At 36.5% G+C, this 20,554-nt stretch overlaps 1 protein-coding gene across 1 annotated transcript in view; it reads left to right on the top strand.

The window, feature by feature from the left end:
- The first annotated feature begins 947 nt into the window (after positions 1–947).
- The window catches only part of LOC145979740 (putative phosphatidate phosphatase), a 33,590-nt gene continuing 13,983 nt past the window's right edge, over positions 948–20,554 (top strand). The window contains exons 1-5 of the mRNA XM_083112725.1: positions 948–1,147; positions 2,052–2,203; positions 9,212–9,516; positions 10,866–10,923; positions 14,718–14,894. Of these exons, the coding sequence (XP_082968851.1) occupies positions 1,084–1,147; positions 2,052–2,203; positions 9,212–9,516; positions 10,866–10,923; positions 14,718–14,894 (756 nt within the window). The 5' untranslated portion in view covers positions 948–1,083. The remainder of the gene's footprint in view (positions 1,148–2,051; positions 2,204–9,211; positions 9,517–10,865; positions 10,924–14,717; positions 14,895–20,554) is intronic.

Genomic DNA, 20,554 nt, shown 5'->3' with positions numbered 1-20,554 from the left:
CATCTTGTCTCCTGTGTGGTGAGGTCCTTTTCGTTCTTGTTTGTGCTTATTTTTCTTTCGGTTTCCACTCTGAAGTTATGAAAACTTATTCCAAATTCACCTCATTCTCACTCTATTTTTTTAAAAAATATATATCTTAATATATAGGTTTAAGTATAGTTTTCCCAACACCCTCTTACAAAGTTATGAAAAATATGGGTGAGGTGCAGGAGTGCATTGTAACACCCCCCCCCCCCTTTTCCAGTTGGTCTGTCGTGTCTCGTCTTCGTTCGTGTAAGTGTTCCGTTTCGGAAAATTCCATTATAAATATTCAAAAGAAAATGGGGTCAGTCATATACTCTTCTGATGAAGATTTGTACCTTATCTTCGAATCGACGCGACCACTGCTTTAGAAATGTGTACCCCCCCTTACGCAAAGCAGCAATCGTCTGCAGCGTAATTGTCTGAGAGTCAATCTGATTCCATTGTTCCACACACATTTTAAACAATTTTCATCTCCTTAAAGACGTTTCCAAGAACTTAGGTCAATGAACTAACTAGTAGCAAGCACAATGTAGTATAATAAGTTTACAATTAAATGTTTTGAATTTCTGTGGTAAGGACTATAATGCTTAAAATGTATAAACAATAATACATTTTTTATTGGGCGAATTGATAATAGGTAATTTTAACAGTAGCACCTTCCGTCTGTTGTTAAATTACCTAAGGGGGGTACAGGGGGTACAACTCGATTTACGGATTTAGGGGGTACAGTACCCCCTTCAAAAATTTGCGGGGGTACAATGTACCCCTGTACCCCCCCCGTTCCTGCGCCACTGGTCATATTGTCTCTCCCGACTCCCCACCAAAAGTATTTAGAATCAATAATTTATTGCTAGAAAACAACAATATATCACTTAAAGTTGGCAATGCTGCTTCTGTAATCTCATGTCAAGATGAGGCCGCAGTCGTAAACCTACCGGGAAGTCCATCTGATCGCGGAACAGTGTGAAGTGTAATTTGTTGAAATCCGTAATTCATAGATTGGGGGTGGTATTTACATTGGATATTTATAACATCTCATTTTATTACAGTAAGTAAAACATGGATAGAACAAGCAAGTGGACTATTCGGAAAGTATGCTTGGATGTACTTTTACTGATGTGTGGTAAGTCTCTTCCACTGTGGTAGTGAATTAGAAATTTTGCAATGAAATTAACGTGTTTAACACCTTAGTTGTCATCCTCATTGTTTATTGCATTAATACACCATATTTAAATTTGATATCTGTGTGTTATATTTTTTTTTTTTACGTAGTACTTGTGCCATTTTTTGCACGTCTGGTTTAACGCAATTTAAAATCTGTCTAGAAGTGAAAGTTTCAAAGAAATAATTCCATAAATGATTTGAAGAACAAAAACATTAAAATTTTAAATCTATAGTATATATCTTGAGATGATCAACATCAAATGATGTATATTATTTAATTATCCAAGCTGTGCAAATCATTTTGGGAAAGATTATCTGAAAGTGTCAACATAGTTTTTCTGATGAAGAAAAAAATATTTATAATCATGAAGTAGGTGGGTGTAATAAGCATAGTTAGGTCCAATAGTTCCTATTTTTTTGTATGAATTAATTTTGTTCCCCGAATTTCCAGAAGTATGAAGAAACTGCATTCGGTAAGTAATTTCTCCTGTAAATTTGATGAAATCCGTCTGTCCCTTGCAAGAAATTTACCCCAGAAAATTTATGGGGACAAGAAATGAACGACATGATATAAGCTTGTAAAGGACAATAATGAAAGTAGTACATGATTATGGATTGAAGAATTAATAGTTTCTTTCTTTCTATTTCTTTTTTGTATGCATCTCAGGGTGGGAGAGAAAATTGTTCTAATCTTAATTGGTTTTTAGTATCATAAGGAAGGGGAGGGGTAAAGGTGGTGTAGGAAGATCTAGGAAGTAGTAATCTGCAAGGTTTGGACATATTGTAAATAATTTTTATGCATGTAGTTTTATTTCATGTTTCATATATTTTGTTATTGAATGTAGTCATTTTTTTCTTCTCAGTGGGATTTCCAATTTTATTTTTCTACCTGTTTGGGGAACCCTACAAAAGAGGATTTTATTGTGATGATGATTCAATTATGTACCCATACAAAGACTCTACAATTACAAACACAGCATTGTACATTGTTGGCCTGTTTTTGCCAATAATCACAGTAAGTAACCATTTCATTGTTGGATCTCTCTTGACTTTATAGTAGCCTATATTTGGTAGGTAAATGTCTGTTATATCGGAGACATATTAAAATCGGATGTTTTGTGTTTTGGATGGTTCGTATTACGAATTGTAAATTGTGGAACATAGTTGAAGGTGCCATTATGCTTTTTACACAAAAATAACTTTTTTTCACATTATGAGTAATTCTTTTGGTTCCTTTCTTCCATTGTGGAACATACAATATGGTGTGCACAGCTGTGGATCATCGTTCGTCGTGCTTGTGTTTTGTCGATTTGGAGTGGGTATGCAGTGTTTCAACCTTCTTAACCGAAAAATACCTACTTTCGTGTTCATTATGTCATCACAAACCATTGACGGAAAGCACCAAAAACCATTCACAATAGCCCCAAAAACCATTCACGATAGCCCCAAAAACCATTCACAATAGCCCCAAAAACCATTCACAATAGCCCCAAAAACCATTCACGAAAGCCCCACGAACCATTGGCTGATAGCCCTAAAACCATTCACAATAGCCACAAAAACCTTTCACGATAGCCTCCATGAACCATTGCCGGATAGCCCCAAAAACCATTCACAATAGCCCCACGGACCATTTCTGGCAAGTTAGGTTAGGTTGGGTTAGGTGTGAATGCTCAAGCACATTCAACGACGAAAGAAAATACCTCCAGGAAATTTCTAAATGCTAGAAAAACTCATTTCAGTAAGTACTTTCTTGTATAAAAATGAAGAAATCCTGGTACTATTATCGTATGAGGGAAACACCTACGAATCATATATTTCGGACTTCTTTACATTACTAACGTGTTATTTTCGAATGCGGAACATTTCTTAAGGTGAAATAATGCATTTCTAACTAAGATAATATCAATTTCTTCTATTTACGAGTACTTACTGTTACTTGTTGTTTCGAATCTGTAACACATTATGGCCATGATAGCGTTCTGGTTTAGGGGTCGTTCTGAGAGTGTTTTGTCGATTTATGCAGTGTTGCAACTTTGTTCACCGGAAAATATCTACTTTCGTGCCCGGATTTGAAATTATGCTAATACGTCGCAAACCATTGACGTTAGCCTCACAAACTATTGATGTTAACCCCACAAACCATTGACGCTAGCCCCACAAACCATTCACGTTAGCCCCAAAAACCATTCACGTTAGCCCAAAAAAACCATTTTCCACAAGGTTAGGTTAGGTTAAGTTAGGTTAGGCAAGCATAGTTAAAAAAAAATACTCGACATGTCGTTCTAGTGAAAACACGGCGAGGCTGAAACACTGGCTACGGGATTGCATCATCTTAACACATGGAACATTGCACTCTCGTGCAGAAAGCAAATGGCGGGAGCAGAAACAGCGTGTCGGACAGAGATTTTCGCAGAAAACAAACACACATTCTCATTAAAATGGACCAAATCTACATTCATGAACTTCCACAACGCTAAAGAAAATGATTTCCGTAAGTACGTTCTCCTGTAAATTTGAAGGAATCCGGTTCCCTCATACGATAATGTTACCGAAATCCTTTGTTCGGAGATGCAATCGTTACCCTATATTTTTTTTTCAAATGCAGTGTGGTCTTTCCTAAAGTGCACTGTTGGCATTTTGGCAAGTCTCTCCTTTTTGTAAATAAATACTTGACATGTGTGATGGATCTTGTACAGTAATTGGTTATTTTTTTATGGGTCTATAAAAAAATCTGAACATGTTACTGTTGTGTGTAGCACATACAGAACAGGTTTTCCAGTTAGTTACTACATTTTTTGGTAAGAATTTACAATATAGAGAAAGTCTCCAATTTCGTTAATTTTCGGTATACTAACTAATTTTGGCCTCCTAATCACGAATCTGTTGTAAAAAACCGGGGGTCACGTCTGGAAATTGTACATTTTCATGAAAAATTGTTTGTTAGCGCAAAAAATCATCCACGGGTAGCCCCAAAAATCATCCACGGGTAGCCCCACAAACCATCTTCGGGTAGCCCCAAAAATCATCCACGGGTAGCCCCACGAACCATTCACACAAGGTTAGGTTAGGCCTGTTAGGTTAGGTTCCATTAGCACTCATTTCACCCCTAAATTCATCGAAAAAATAGGGATCGTACTAGAATTGAACATCATAAATCATTTTCTTGTAAAACAACGGTGTGGTTGGACGCAATGACAGGAGATTACATTTTTGTTCTTAAAACTACGCATATACACCTATATATATACAGGGTGTCATTTTAATGGCGCCCACGGACCACACATTGGTATAGAGGACGTCAAAACAAGCAACTTTTCTCAGTAACACTTTTCTCGTTGGTGCGTCGTTTCGACGCTACAGCCGTTCAAAAAGGACCGTTTTGCCGCCTGGATGCTGGCAACCCAACACAACATTTGATCGTATTTGTGACGTCATTTCCTGTGGCGAAACAGCGCACGGCAGAGTTGCAAGGAACACACAAATTTTGTGAAAAATGACAAACTATCAACCACATTATTAGCTGTAAAACGAAGCGAGAAACTCGTCCACTAGACCGAACATCGTAGCCTATCAGCTTGAAGATCAGCAGTCATCTCAGGGGAAGGGGGAAGTGAACCAACGATATGAGAAATGGTAAAAAACGTATTCAAAATGAAGTGTCAGTATCGGATTTTGTCTCAGCCTACATGTGAAATATCAACAACAATAAATTTTATTGGACTTACAGCTTACATGTGGCTGTTTACGCCCAGCTACATGTCAAATATTTGCATATCTTGTTGCAAGGTTGATATCTACAGGTTTGTGTCCAGATGCCTTGTGATACTTTTCTGCATACAACGGAAGTATCCGAGGTTCACGTTGTTACATTACGGCTAAAACACGTACAACCACAGTAACAATCTAGTGATGAATCAGAAGTGAATATAATGAATGCCCTGGTAACAGTTGCAAACTATTACATTTGAATCCGGTGCATAGATAAACACAGTCGGCGGAGAGCTTGTATTACTACCACTTATATTACTGTATTTTCAACCATTTTTGTCACTTGCCTCATAATGCCCTGAATAAACATTATATTATGTGTTACTTACTTTTGGAATTTTGAGTTCTTTCATTTCTATTTTGTCATCTGTTCAGTGTGTCACAGACAACTAGTATCAGAAGGACGAAGTGGATGGACTAAATTGTAGATGCTAACTTTGTAACTAGATTTGCAAATGTAAGCTGAGACAAAATTCGATATGACTTCCATTTGAATTCTATTTTCTTTCTACCATTTTTCGTATCGTTTGTTTACTTCCTGTTAGGTTACAGAACGTGTTTTCTCATTATATTTTACGGTACATAATGTGTCTGATTGTAGCTATGTCATTTTTCACAGAATATCTGTGTTCCTGGCAACCCTGGAACGCATCGCTTCACGACGGGATATGACGTCACAAATGCAATCAAATGTTGTGTGTGGTTGCCAGCATTCAGGCGGCAAAACGGGCTTTTTTGAACGACTGTAGCGGCGAAACGATGCGCCAACGAGGAAAATGTTACTGAGAAAAGTTGTTTGTTTTGATGTCCTCTATACGATTCCGTGGTCCGTGGGCGCCATTAAAATGACACCCTGTATATAAAAAAAATTCAATCGGATTTTTTTCAAATTTTCAGATGTGACCCCCGGTTTTTTTCAACAGATTCGTGATTAGGAGGTCAAAATTAGTTAGTATACCGAAAATTAACAAAATTGGAGACTTTCTCTATATTGTAAATTCGCTCCCATTTTTTTGATGCAGTACGATTATTTTCATTCTCCCAATATATATATACTAGATTATATGAGGTATGTTTGGTGCTCTTAGCATTATAATTACGGTATTTCTGTACATATGTTTAAAGTTAGGATAATTAAGTTTAATTGTTATGCACAAACATCAAACTTACTTCCAAAATCATTTCCAATATTGTAAAAACATTCCTCATACTCTTTTTTGAACTTATAAAAGTTATTGCACAACTGGAACCATGGCCATAATGTCCTGTCTTCAGGAATCGAATCTTAGACCCTTTGTTGACAAGGAAATAGTGTTCACCATTGCTATTGGAAAACTATGTTTTGAAAAAAAAGTTGGGACAAACTTGTTCAACCAATGGTTTAGATGCTAAAATTCTTTTTAGTTAGACAAAACAAAAAGGAAACTGAAAGGCCCAACTTTCAGTTTCGGGACGCTAATATCTTTATTATGCATGTATCCCGTCTACATTGTATGGATGTACATTATGCATGTTCTCTGAAGGTGTAATGAATAACTTATGTTGTGTTTCTTGCAGAACGATTTTCAGTACTACTTACTTACCCATGTGTATTGGGTACAGCATCTCTCCTCTCCAAAAGTCATGTGGTACATCCCTGTTCATTCGCCAATCAACAGGGGGGGGGGGTTTGCTAAAGAAAACCTGGGGAAAAAACACCGTGGCTAAAGAACCGGTAAATGTCTGTTATATCGGAGACACATTTCTTCATTTTTACAGAAGAAACTACTTACGGAAATGAGTTTCTGTAGTATTTTGAAAGTTCTTGGAAGTATTTTCTCACCGTAGAATGCTGCACAACAAGAAATAAGCACTTTTGATATAATACTTGCATTTGGTGCAAAGCGACAACATTATGCTGTTGTTTCCATTATGTACCTGCAGATAGCATGAACGTCGAAAGTCATGCAGTCTCGCCAGTGTTTCCAAATGTGCCTTTTTTAAATAGAATTTTTTTTTTTATTTTTTTTAAATGCTTACCTAACCTAACCCAACCTAACCTTGCCGGAAATGGTTCGTGGGGCTATCCGTCAATGGTTTGTGATGACATAATGAACACGAAAGTAGGTATTTTTTTGGCTAAGAAGGTTGAAACACTGCATACCCCACTCCAAATCGACAAAACACAAGCACGACGTGCGATGATCCACAACTGTGCGTGCCATATTGTATGTTCCGCAACGGAAGAAAGAACCCAAAAGAATTACTCGTAATGTGAAAAATCGAAGTTATTTTCGTGTAACAAGCATAATGGCACCTTCAACTATGTTCCGCAATACGCAATTGGTAATTACGAACCATTTAAAACTGAAAATATTGGATAGAAATGTGTCTCCGATATAACAGACAATTACCAAAAGAACCTTAGTCGTTTTGGCCAAATACAAGCACATACTTTAAAATGACCATGTTCGTTAATGGGCAGGAATATGTTAAAACAAACTTTTACTTTTGACATATTATCATGTCCTGAAAACACAATTCCAGGGGTCAAAATTTACAAGAAGGACCACTTCCTCATCCTGCTTTATGAAGTGACACTTCTGCACAATTACTGCATATCATGACTTCAAGGAAAATTATGCACGTTGTTCAATTCATCCTCCAACGAAGTTTGCAAAAATCATTCAGCATATGGAAGTTGGACCAAGTAAAATAATGCATATGAAAATATATTGGTGTCAATTTTATTGTGATTTACACAAATTTCAGAGCTCTTGTGTATGCAATACCTTCATGCTCTTGTCTTTGGCGTAAGTGGTCCCAAGTTCAATTCTTGGTAGGACCCAGGTTCACGAGGACAACATGGCAGCTACTTGAAAAGAAGTAGTAATAGTCTTCAGTTCAGCAATCCAGAGAACACCATTCATCACACAAATTAAATCTTGGCCTTTCAGGAATGCTTGTACAGTCACATGCACTTCTGGGTTATAACAATTCCATTAACTTTCAATGGAATCGTTACAACCCAGAAGTGTCCATGACTGTACCACATGCTTCAATGAAATTAAAAAAAAAAAGAAGGCAAGAAAAACTGGTACTCTTGACCTTCTGTATACTGTATATGGAAAATTTTTCATGGGGTATGAAGATTGTTGTTTATGTACATTTTCTTTTGTGTTTAGCTCGTGGAGACGTGTTATGGTGAAGTAAGTAAAGTATGTATGTTACCTTAGCGTGTTACTTCACCATGTAGTAGAACTGCCTGAAGACTTTGAAAAAGTGAATATAGCACCCAAAAAGACTTTCTACAACTGCAGCTATAATTTTACGTAGTTAGGTTAGGATTGTTAGGATTTTGGTGTGCATGCATACAAACCGTTTTTACTAACAAATAGCGGCGAAAATACTCCAAAATTGTAAGTTTTAACTTACGTGGGCCATTCTTTGGGACCAAATATCTCCGTTATTTGTGCTTTCCTAACGCTGGAACTGCTTTTACATTATGTAAAACATTGAAATCTGTCGATTAAGAAAAAAATCGACATAATTTTTGAGGGGTACAGTGGGTAAACGGTTCTCAAACGTCAATAAAGTTCCAACAAATATTAATTATTTTACATCAAAATGTATTATAAAATAAAGTAAATGAAATATGAATGACTGAAGAACCTACAAAACCAAAATAGAAGTGAAACTATCATTAGTAGTGTTGGATTTATTGGTGTTTATAATTTTACATTGCTAGGTCAGGAGTGTTTTGTTTGACACTAATAGCAATTTTCCAGTGCAAAGTTTGGTGACATCATCATTAGCATGTGTCTTTACATTATTTGTGTGTGCATGCAACTGTTTTTTTACAAATAAAAAATGTTGAAAGTACTCAGAGATAGGTCAAATATCTGTTATATGTAGTTTTAGTGCCCTCAAAAACGGTTTATGTTACATAAAACATTGAAATCTATCAATTACAAAAGCACTTGACATAATTCTCAAGTGGTAAGAATATTGCGCTACAATGGCAGGTGTCTTGGGTTCGAATTCCAGCCTGGGAATGGATGTTTATGAGTGTCATTCATCAATTTCATCACTCATCTCCATCTTTGCAATTTGCCGAAAGTGGCACAAAAGCAAAGTAAAATAAAGCAAATCAACCAGTCAATAATTCTCGAGGCAGTACAGTCTGTTACGCCTGCATAATAGTCAATCTTAATAAGCTGTGTGATTATGTTAATTGTAAGGAATTTTACAATTCTGTGTTTCCATTTTCCAGATGTTGGCAACTGAATATGTGCACAGTAGGAAAAAATCCCAAGGTAAGGAGATCAGAATTCATGGACGTCTCATTCCATTGTGGATTCTGAGATCATACAATGAAATAGGAGTGTTCGGCTTTGGTGCAGCATGCTCCCAGCTCACGACGGACATTGCAAAGTACTCAATAGGCCGGTTGAGGCCTCATTTCATGTCAGTGTGTAGGCCCATCGGAATTGATTGCAAGAATGTTACTTTGCTTCACGAATACATCGATAATTTTACTTGTGGAGGAACAGACGAACATCGGCTCAAGGAATCCAGGTATGTGCATAATGAAGACCAAAAGGCTGCAACTTGGCTGCAAAAGCTGGGAATTTGTTGTTAATTTACTTAAAAGTACGTTGGGTGATTGTTTAGCATTTTTTTTTCCCAAAGACAAACTTTTGTGATTTATATGTTTTTATTGATTAGAGCAGAAGTGTATTTATGGGCAGGAGTCGATTGAATTGAAAATAATTCAGGTGCCAGTCCCGTTTTCTCAGGAGACAGCTTTTTTTGTTTCCAAATATGGACCATGAAGATTGGATTCAAATACGAGGGCAATTCGGAAAAAAACTGCCGTTTGGTTATCAATGACAGACACTTGTAGATACAGAACTTTTATTACACACATGACAAAAGTACATCATTACATTACTTTTCGACATAATCACCATTCAAATTGATACACTTGTCATAACGTTTTACAAGGTTTGAAATTCCTTCTGCAAACAAATCTCCCACCTTGGAATGAACCCACCCTCTAACAGCATCGTGAAGCACATTGTCATTGTCGAAGCGGTGCGATGCAAGCCACTGTTTCATGTGCCTGAAGAGGTGGTAGTAGGTCTGCGCAAAATCTGGGATATAGGGAGGATGATCAAAAACATCCCAACGGAACTGCTCAAACATGCGACACCATTCACGTACGACACATTCACTCACCACGTTTGGTCCGTAAACATTACACAGTTCGTGATGAATCGCAGCTGCCGAAAGTTTTTTCGCACACAGAAATCATATTACTGCACGCACTTCACATTTGGCAGAGTTTTCTATTGGAGCGTTCATTTTCAATTGTTATAGCGGACGAGTCAACCGCAACCCAACCTTCTCCTTCCACTGTTCACTGGCTACTGAACTACTGTGCACAGCGCCACAGGACTGACATCGCTATCCCCAACAGTGCAAAATTTTGTATTGCCATGTTTATTATTCTGAATTATTCCGTGATACATGTGATACGGAAAACACACAAATATATAAAAAAAACACATACTGTACTCGTTACCGAAAAAAAAGTAATGAAAATTTCCGTAAGCAAACTCAAAGTATTTAAGAAATGCATATTTTTTTGGTACTGAATTTGAAAATTCGAAAAATGCTTAGATCCTTATAATCTGCACTGGATTGTGAAAACAACCATTGTGTGGGTTATCTACCGAAGAGAAATATGAATTTAGGATCTTTTAATAATTCCATGATGACAATTTTCTCCGTACTGTCTTAGGTTGGGTAGTATACTATGCTGGTATATACAGTAATGAATTGAAGGTGATATGAAGTGCATTGCTGAAAACCTCGAGAACAAACTTTTTCCTCTGAATTTATGCAGTATTTTTTTGTTTCAGATTATCGTTTCCGTCGGGCCATTCTTCATTTTCTGCTTATACCATGATTTATATGGCAGTAAGTAGTCTTGCAATGTAAATACTTCTGTTATTGCTAACTTTATGCATATTGTGGGTTGAACGATACTGATGTATATTAATATTGAAAAGTTTCATTTGGGATTTAAGCCCCATACATGCCAGCACTTTTTTGGAGTATGGAAGTCTCGCAGGATGCACAAAAATGCCAGTGTCACTCTCAATGTGCATTTAGTATCTTGAAAATATGGATTTTTTTTAAAGAAAACACTGGTGAATTGTTCTGATTTAGTTCCAATGAAAAACGTATATACAGGGTAATTCAAAATTAATGGTGCAACTTTACACAGTTATTAAGGCATTACTATTTATGATAGAAAATCAGACAAGGCATCAACATGGGAAGCACCTGTAACGTGGAAAAGGTCCAATCGATAATCAAGTACTTGCTATGCATGAAACAGCAAGTCGTCATCAACGGTTTCGAGGGCACTAACAATTCACGGTTGTAACTTTGGCAAATCTTTCTGAACATTTGCATTACTACCGAAAAGCATACGGAAATGTCTTTGCACCATTGTGATTGAATCAGTTCTCGATAGCTCCAACACACAATACACCTTCTACTGGTCATTTTGCGACACTGGCGATCCTGGTGGAGCATCGGCTAAGCAGAATAAGCCCGCTAAGTGGGAATAAAACTTCCAGGGTTTTTCTATATATTGATGCCTTGTCTGATTTTCTATCATAAATAGTAATGCCATAATAACTGTGTAAAGTTGCACCATTCATTTTGAATTATCTTGTATATCAGAATTTATAAATACCTGGAACAACTTTGAATTGTTACAATTTTGAAGTATTGCGATTTGGTAAGATTATCAGTATTGGGTCAACCCTAATAATTTATTTTTCACTTTAAGTAAAATTAAAATGTAATTATATTGTGCATAACCTAATGGTAACGTACTACAGCCATGGCTAGTAACTAAAACATATGAAGGGTCAGGGGGGAAAACGATGAATGTTCATTCGAGACGATTTGCAAGGAAATGAAAAACAAGATTTTTCTATTCATAAATACGTCAATATATGCCAAAATAATAATGCGTTTTTCAGGCACTTCTCACCGTTTCCCAACCAAGGCCGTTCTCATTCTTATAGTACAGCTTCTGAGCTATCAGATGGCACTGCGTTCTCAAAATGGGGGAAAAATCGACATTCATGGTTTTACCCCCTGGGTCTTCATATGAAAAAACATTAATTTTTAATGCTGTTTATTGCTAGGAAAGGAGATATTGGTAGTTCGGGTAGAGCCAAAGAATACAATGGAATAACATAACAGTACTATACAATGAATCAACTTTGTAATAGACAAAAATCAAATAAGCAGCCATAGTGCAAAACCCTATAAACCATCCAGGTAAAATAGTAAAGCAAATTTGGCCTCACCCTTCTCAAGAAATAGAACTAGTATCAAGAAAGAGGCCAACTTGGTTAGCACACCAGATTGGTAGTAAAATCAGATCCCGAAGATAAAAGAAGTGTTCTCTGCTACAATAGACAAAAAATGCAACGCACAGACAATAATTAATGTATTGTCACTAACTTTGATTCAAGAACTTATGGTTTCACTAAAATTTTGCACAACTAGATATGCCGTGCTCAAATTAAGTGATAAGATTGTAGGTAGATGGCACTAGTGTTCACATCTCTAAATACTGTTGGAGGCAAAGGTTACAGTCTAGAATGAACAAAAACGTACACAAAGTCAAAGTTGGATAATTTGTGGTGAAGCAAGAAGTTGCTTGATAACTTAATTATCAGGGTTGCAACCTGGAAAACAGGGAATTTGGCTTGCCAGCAAATTTTGCACATCTGGAATTTCTGTCCATTTCCGAGTCTGCAAGAGAAAAAGTTGCAAAATGAAAACGTGGTTCATTTCCACTTCCGAATTTGGTTATTGTGATTCCATTCCCAAAGAGATTCAGTTTAGCCACTGGCATACGCAGAGGTGGGGGGGGGGAGGGGAGGAGCTGAAGGGGCTACAGCTTCCTCCGAAATTTTGAGAAAATGAACATTTTTAAACAAATACAGGGTATGACTTGAGATGACCGGACCCCTCTCCTATTTTCTTCATATTTGACATAGTTACTAATTGAGGCCTGGTAATCACGAATCTGAAGTTAAAATTTGTCAGAAATATCTAATAATTGCGAACCATTGATGCTAGCCCCACGAACCATTGACGTGTGGTTAGGTTAGGGAAACATAGTTAAAATTTTGTGTCGTGGTAGTATCAGGATCTAGAAATTGTAAATAATTGCGAACCATTGGCGCCAGCCAAAACGAACCATTGATGTGTGGTTAGGTTAGTTTCGGTTAGGTTAGGCAAACATAGTTCATATTTGGTGTCGTGGTAGTATCAGGAATATATATATTTTCTTGTGAAACAACAAAATTCATGAAAATCACAGTTTCCATTCCGAAAACTAACGCTTTTTTTTCCCACTTATTTTGCAATTTCTAGACGTTTCTGACAACTTTTAACTTCAGATTCGTAGATTAGGAGGCCTCAGTTAGTGAGTATGCCAAATATGAAGAAAATCAAGTCGTTCCAAATGCAGTGAAGAACTTGGGGAAACTAGAGTGGAAAATGCAAACTTCCCTTAAAATGACCCCCAATTGTCATTTTTGAGAGCAGAATTTTTTTTTATGTACGAAATATCCATACAAAACAGCTATGCATTATCCACCTTTAAAATTCCAGCCCCTACCGAAGAAAAAAAATCCTGTGTACACCAGTGAGTAGTGATTGACATTTAAAGCAGGTTGACAATATGATCATAATTTTCCGAAAGATCGGTGAAGAAGAGGTTATAGTATATTATATTACAAATCGTGGTCTTGTTGGCATTTACATTTTGGTGTAGCAAGACAAGAAATTTTGTTAGCAAGATTGTAGAATTTTACGTAATAAACATTAACCTGTTATCTGTTGATACTGCATGATAGTAGTAAATCCATGAATAGTGCAAAAAGCAAATATAGTGTTGTAGCGTTTACTTTTATGAGTGCACAGCATCTGGAAATATTTTTTTTACATATTAGAATTGTATAGCAAATCCACTAGAAAGTGAAAAATGTTGTATGATTTATGAAGATTGGGTTGTTTATGAATGTTTTCTGTTGTGTTTAGATTGTGCGGTTGTGTTATGGTGAACTAAAATACCACTATTAACTTTGCCTGAAGGCTTGACTCAAGTGATTATAGCACCCAACATGTTCGATGCCGATTCTAATTTTACAAAATTATTCAAATTTTCATGTGTTTTTGTGCATATAGAATGAAATTTGATTTAAAATGGGTGAATATTCATAATAATATCCGTATATTTAATTGAAAAACACAAGGTTCAAAAGCAAAAATCATGATTAATAAACATGTCTGGAAAAAAATAATTTTTGGACTGGAAATGTTGGGGAATTTAATATAAAAAAATCGTAGCAACCCTGAGTTTATAGATTTTGGGGTTGTAATGAAAGGGTGCTAGCTGAAAAATCTGAATATCCAGATATCTGTCATCTGGATTCTATCCACATGTTCAAGTTTCATTACTTATAAAACTGGTACTGTATCATTCTAATTCTAGACATTGAGATGTTTTAGCCAACTCGGGACAAAGGCAGTTGGATCACAGTGATGATCACATCACATCCCACTAGAATCAAGAGTTTATTCAGTGAAACTTTATCTCTGTATTTTTATATTTTTAATTGCATAGATTTCTGGTGTAATTTTTTTTATGGAATAAATTTCTTCTTTACTTTCAGATATACATCCAAGCAAGGTTTCGTTGGAAAGGTTCAAAGCTTTTACAACATTTTCTTCAATTTTTATGTCTGATGCTGGCATGGTACACAGCCTTGAGTAGGGTGTCAGATTACAAGCACCACTGGAGTGATGTTTTAGCTGGTGCTGCTCAGGGGTCACTGGTTGCGATACTGGTGGTAAGCTTGTTTTTTTTGTTTTTTTTTTGTTTTCCATTTATAGTTTTCACACAAGCTAGCCAAGTGCCACTAAAACTGTGTGTTGTGTACTCACATGCCTTCTACCACACACACACACACACACACACACACACACACACACACACACACACACACACACACACACACACACACACACACACACACACACACACACACACACACACACACACACACACACACACACACACACACACACACACACACACACACACACACACACACACACACACACACACACACACACACACACACACACACACACACACACACACACACACACACACACACACACACACACACACACACACACACACACACACACACACACACACACACACACACACACACACACACACACACACACACACACACACACACACACACACACACACACACACACACACACACACACACACACACACACACACACACACACACACACACACACACACACACACACACACACACACACACACACACACACACACACACACACACACACACACACACACACACACACACACACACACACACACACACACACACACACACACACACACACACACACACACACACACACACACACACACACACACACACACACACACACACACACACACACACACACACACACACACACACACACACACACACACACACACACACACACACACACAAAAATTGTCATACAATTTTGATGTGTCAAGCTTATGCTGTCTACATATATATTTGTAATTGCAATTAACTGTGGTTTTTTTTAACTTTTTTTTGGCTGACTGCAGGATTTTTTTCACAGGTGGCGTCAAAAAAAGCCCTCCACTTTCAAGTTGTCATGCTCCCGCAACATCACTACAATAATTACAGTTACTGAAATTAAATTATGTGTGTGAAATACAGTAAAAACTGCATATCGTGGAACCTCTATAAGAAGGAAACCTGTAAATATGGGAAAAAGTCCCTGGAATGCACCGATTTTATACCTGAAAATGACCTGCTTAAGGTGGAAACGGAACACAATTTAAAGACCAATGAGATGTTTTTATTTTCAGTAAGACTGAAATTTCTTCCTTTATTTTTTTTTGCTCACAAGAAAACAATGCAACTTGCTTATCGGTAACATTGTATGAAAGAATGTGCTACAATACTCATAGCTGTTATGATTCCGTTTCTTTCTTTCATCTCTTACCCTCTTTCTCCACCTTTCTTTGTCTATTTCTCCTTTGTTCTTTCGTCATCTTTCTATTTTTCTTGTTATCTCTCTTTGTTTTTCTTTCTTTTTTTCTTCACTTTTATCTCAATCTTTCTTAACCTCTTTCATTCCAGCTTTTAATCTTTCTCTTTCCCTCTATGCACATCGCAATATGATGCCAGGGGTCCCGGGTTCGAATCCTGGCATGGATGTTTGTGAGTGTCCATTTTATTTCGCTTTTTGTGCCACTTTTGGCTAATTTGCGAAGATGGGGATGAGTGATGATATGATGAAATTGATGAATGTATCACATTTTTATTCATGTACGTACATCCATTAGTACTCTACATTATAAGTAATGCGAAATGTAAATTTGTCTTTCCATTATTTCCTGCAGCGCTCTACTGTATTTAAAGTCAACCCTGTATAAGAAAGAAAACTGTTAAGACGGAAAATTTTGCTTGGAACCATCATGTTCCGGGATAGACAGGTTTTACTATATATAATTTTTGATCAACGTTCAGTTTTCAGTGTGGGCATGCCCTCTTCCCCTTGCCCCCCTTACAGACCTCCGGGGTTGTGATGGTGTACAGTGAAATGATCAGCTGCTGATTGATTTGCTTTACTTGGCTTTTCTGCCACTTGTGACTAATCGTAAATATGAGAATGAGTGATAATTGATGAAGGGGCACTCACAACGAACACCTATGCACCAGGCCGGTGTTGAAAGTCTAATCGAAACTGGACGTACAGTGAAAAGTGGGATCCGGACCACTGTGCCATGTGCCTCCACTGGGTATTGAACCTTGGACCCTAACATAAAATTACCATCAACAACAATGTCGTGGTGTGATAAGTAGTGCAGCCCGTTGCTTCACTGTAGCACATCTCCTTGAGCTTAAAAATAACAGAAAACATTCATGTTAAACACAGTCTTATAAACAGTGCAAGAATTTTCAATGGGAGCACTGAAAATACGTATGAGGCATCAGATCATTTATATTTATTAGGAAGTAACAGAAAAGTGAAGTAAAATAAAGCAAACCCATCAATCATATTTATTAGGGAATGTATTCCACTTTATATCTCAACATTGCATATTAATTACTAGGATAGGTAAATTTTACATTGGTTCTTTACAGAAAATTGCAGTGTCTGAAATTAGCAGTCTCGCCTATCTTACTCTATTTTGCTTGTCATGGAATTCTGATAGTAATAACCATGATGAAATTTTTGCACATTCAGTCATATATTTTTGCCCGGAAGTATAGAAAAAGCTCATGTTTAGACAATTGGACATTGGAAAATTTTATTTCTTTAGCCACAAGGCAAATGTAGCTGTGGGTCATAGCATGGTGAAATGCCTAAGAATAGAGTACGTCCAATCCCAAGAAAAAAAAAACTTTTCTCGATTTGAACACATAATTTTGAACCAATATATTTGCATTTCTTTCACTTGCACTTATGTTATGTATTATGTTTCCGAAGCATTGTGTTGGTCAAAACGTTTTTCTTTTCAAGACATGTGGCTATGCAAAAGTGAAGGTATATTTGTTCGATAAATTCACATTGTAATTAATTTTTGTTGTTCTTTGTTATGGGATATTACAATGTGTGGAAATATATATTTTATGATTTTTCATGTTTCACCTTTTACTACTGGCCTTTGGCAATTACATTTTCTCCCTTGGCACCTAATCCACACATGCTGACTTCTGTTCTGTACCCTGTTGTAATGGTGAATTTTTTTTGACAAATCTTCATGAAATGTTAAAATTTTCATAGAATTTTCCCTATTGAGCCTTTCCTTTAACTCTTTCCAGACTAGCCTGAAAACACTAAGTTTTCCCAGGACATTTTCTTTCCTTGCTGGTTTTTTTTTTTTAAAAAATCAGAATATATGTTGCTAAATGTGCTATTATTTAACATTTTTTCTGAGATCTACACACATATGTTTCATTTTGCATAAATTTACACACATTTATGAAATTTTTGAAACTAAAAATTATTAAACTGTTTCTTAACTTACTGGAAACATAGTTCCAATACATAATTTTGAAATAATTAATGAAAAATAACCAAAATTTTCTTCTTGGGATTGAAATCATTACAGAATGTGAGATCCAAAGTAGGATCCTTGTAAAAAATTTCAACAATGTGCATATAAATTGTTCAGTACTATTTTCAAGAGTATAATCAAAAGTGCCACCAAATCCGACGCAAGCACAAGTAAAATTCAGCGGCGAAGAAAATGCAACATTTCCCGGTTGGAAATGTGGTGCAATTATAGGCCATTGTTCATTTACAATAAAATTTTATAGTGAATAATGGGAGCCTGTCCCCCATCTTATTGGATAGAAATTGTACGACGGACTATGCCCATCGCTTGTCTGGAAAGGGTTAATTCTTCATTTACCCATTATGCACCCTTTTTCCAATAACCTCCATCCTTTTCTTTCCTACACAGTGGTGGTTGAGATCTTGCGATGAGAAACAAGAGATGTGTAAGGTTAGCACATCCCCAAGGGCAGTGGGACCTATGAGAACAGAGGTGGCAACGGATAACGGACCATCTAGCCAACCCACAACGGAGACTTCGCACTCAACTGTTCAATCTAACGGCAATGTGGGTCTCATATTACATGAAACAAGAATAACGTTGCATGCAAATTTAGCTAATAATGCTTTTAAGGGCATGAATATCTCCTTTATAGAAATTTAATGTAGATATTGCAAAAGATATATCTGTTAAACATATTGTAATCAGATCGTGAGAGCTGTAACGACATAGCTGATTAGAATGAACATGATGTAGTCCACTGCATAGGCGTAACTTGGGGAGGGGGGAACTGGCCCCCTCAAAATTTTCAAGTTTGTTAAATTTTACAAGTTAAGGATACTTTTGTTAACATCCTGAGACCTGAGGAGCTAAGTAATAAATAATAATATTTGTGATTTCACAAATGTAACAGTTATTTAGCAAATAATCCTGGACACTATTTTTATGGGGTGAAAAACTTTTCGACTCTGCCCCCTTAAAAGTTAAGCCTCAAAGTTTGTGGCCCCCCCAAAGTTAAGTTCCAAGTTACGCCCATGGTCTACTGTGCTCATAAGATATTAAGGATAAATATAAATGTTGCCAATGATTGCAGTCCAGCTTGTCGCATGGTATTGACTGTAAACATTACAGTTGCACCCCAGTTTTTAAGTTCACGTATTTTACATTTTCTTGCATTTTAAGTTCCTTTTAGCTGCAGGGCTCTTGCAGAATGCATAATCAAGCTTACATTGTATTCATTATTCAAATTTTCATTTATACTTTTGAAATGCTTCAATTATTTTTTTAAAGTATGCCAAATTTTAAGCTGGATATATGCTGCTAAGCATCTTAGACAAAATAAACCTTGCCTCATTTTTGCATGTGTAACTGCATTTTCATCAAATGCTGGAGAAAGTTATTTGTAAAATACTGAGAAGTTAATATGCAAAGTTGTATAACCCAGGTGCATAATCAATAAAATAGTAATTAATTCAATAATAATTCGTTCAATAAAATATTATTAATGAAAGTAACAAGAATGACTGGAACTGATATCACTCTTCAAAATCTGTTCCTTCATGCCCAGGAAATTGATTGAGTTTGTGTTTGAAGTATACTTTATGCACAGGAAGGCTAATTGGGACTGGTGTAAGGTTGGGTGCTGGTAGATATAAAAACAAGCAACTTTTCCTTATAAACTAGGACTACCAGATTTTCTGAATCGAAAGGCAGAACATCCATGGATGCGTACGGGGGGGATTGCAGCTATAATTAAAGGAACACAGCATCACTTGCACCCCCCTTCTCTTTGGCAAAGGCTGGTTGATTTGGTGTTCGAAGTCAACTTTATGCACAGTAAGGCTAATCGGGACTGGATCTACAGTTTAAAGTGGGATCTGAACAACTATGAGTCTCCACTGGGTATTGAACCTGGGAGCCCTTGATTACAAGGCAACGACGTTACCACTATGCCATCAGGGAGACCTCAGGTTCAGAGAAATCACCAACTTAGAGAAATGTTCAAAAAGTAGGTTATATCTGAAATAGAGATGACATGTTAATATTTCATGTCTGATGTTGAAGAAACATTAACCCATTAGTGCCCAAAGTTGATTGTTTCATCAGATTTTAATTTTATTTAGTAATTTGTGCTTGTTTGTATATAAATAGACCCAACAACTGATATTTGATCCCCAGTTGCTGGGCACTCACCTTAGATAAATGTTGAGTTTTTCAAAACAGTCTGTATATCTTTTTCCATCAATTTATTGATTTTTTCCTAGACTTGGAACATCACAATAATTGGTTTACATACAACATGGACTGTAGCTTCTAGTCTATAAATATATAAAAACTGTCCATAAAAGATATTTGAACAAAATATCATAT

The sequence above is a fragment of the Lepisma saccharinum genome, chromosome 26 (assembly GCF_977018435.1).
Source record: "Lepisma saccharinum chromosome 26, izLepSacc3.1, whole genome shotgun sequence".
Classification (NCBI taxonomy): Eukaryota; Metazoa; Arthropoda; class Insecta; order Zygentoma; family Lepismatidae; genus Lepisma; species Lepisma saccharinum.
Note: the sequence above shows the minus strand (reverse complement) of the source record. Positions and strands in the feature narration are given on the sequence as shown.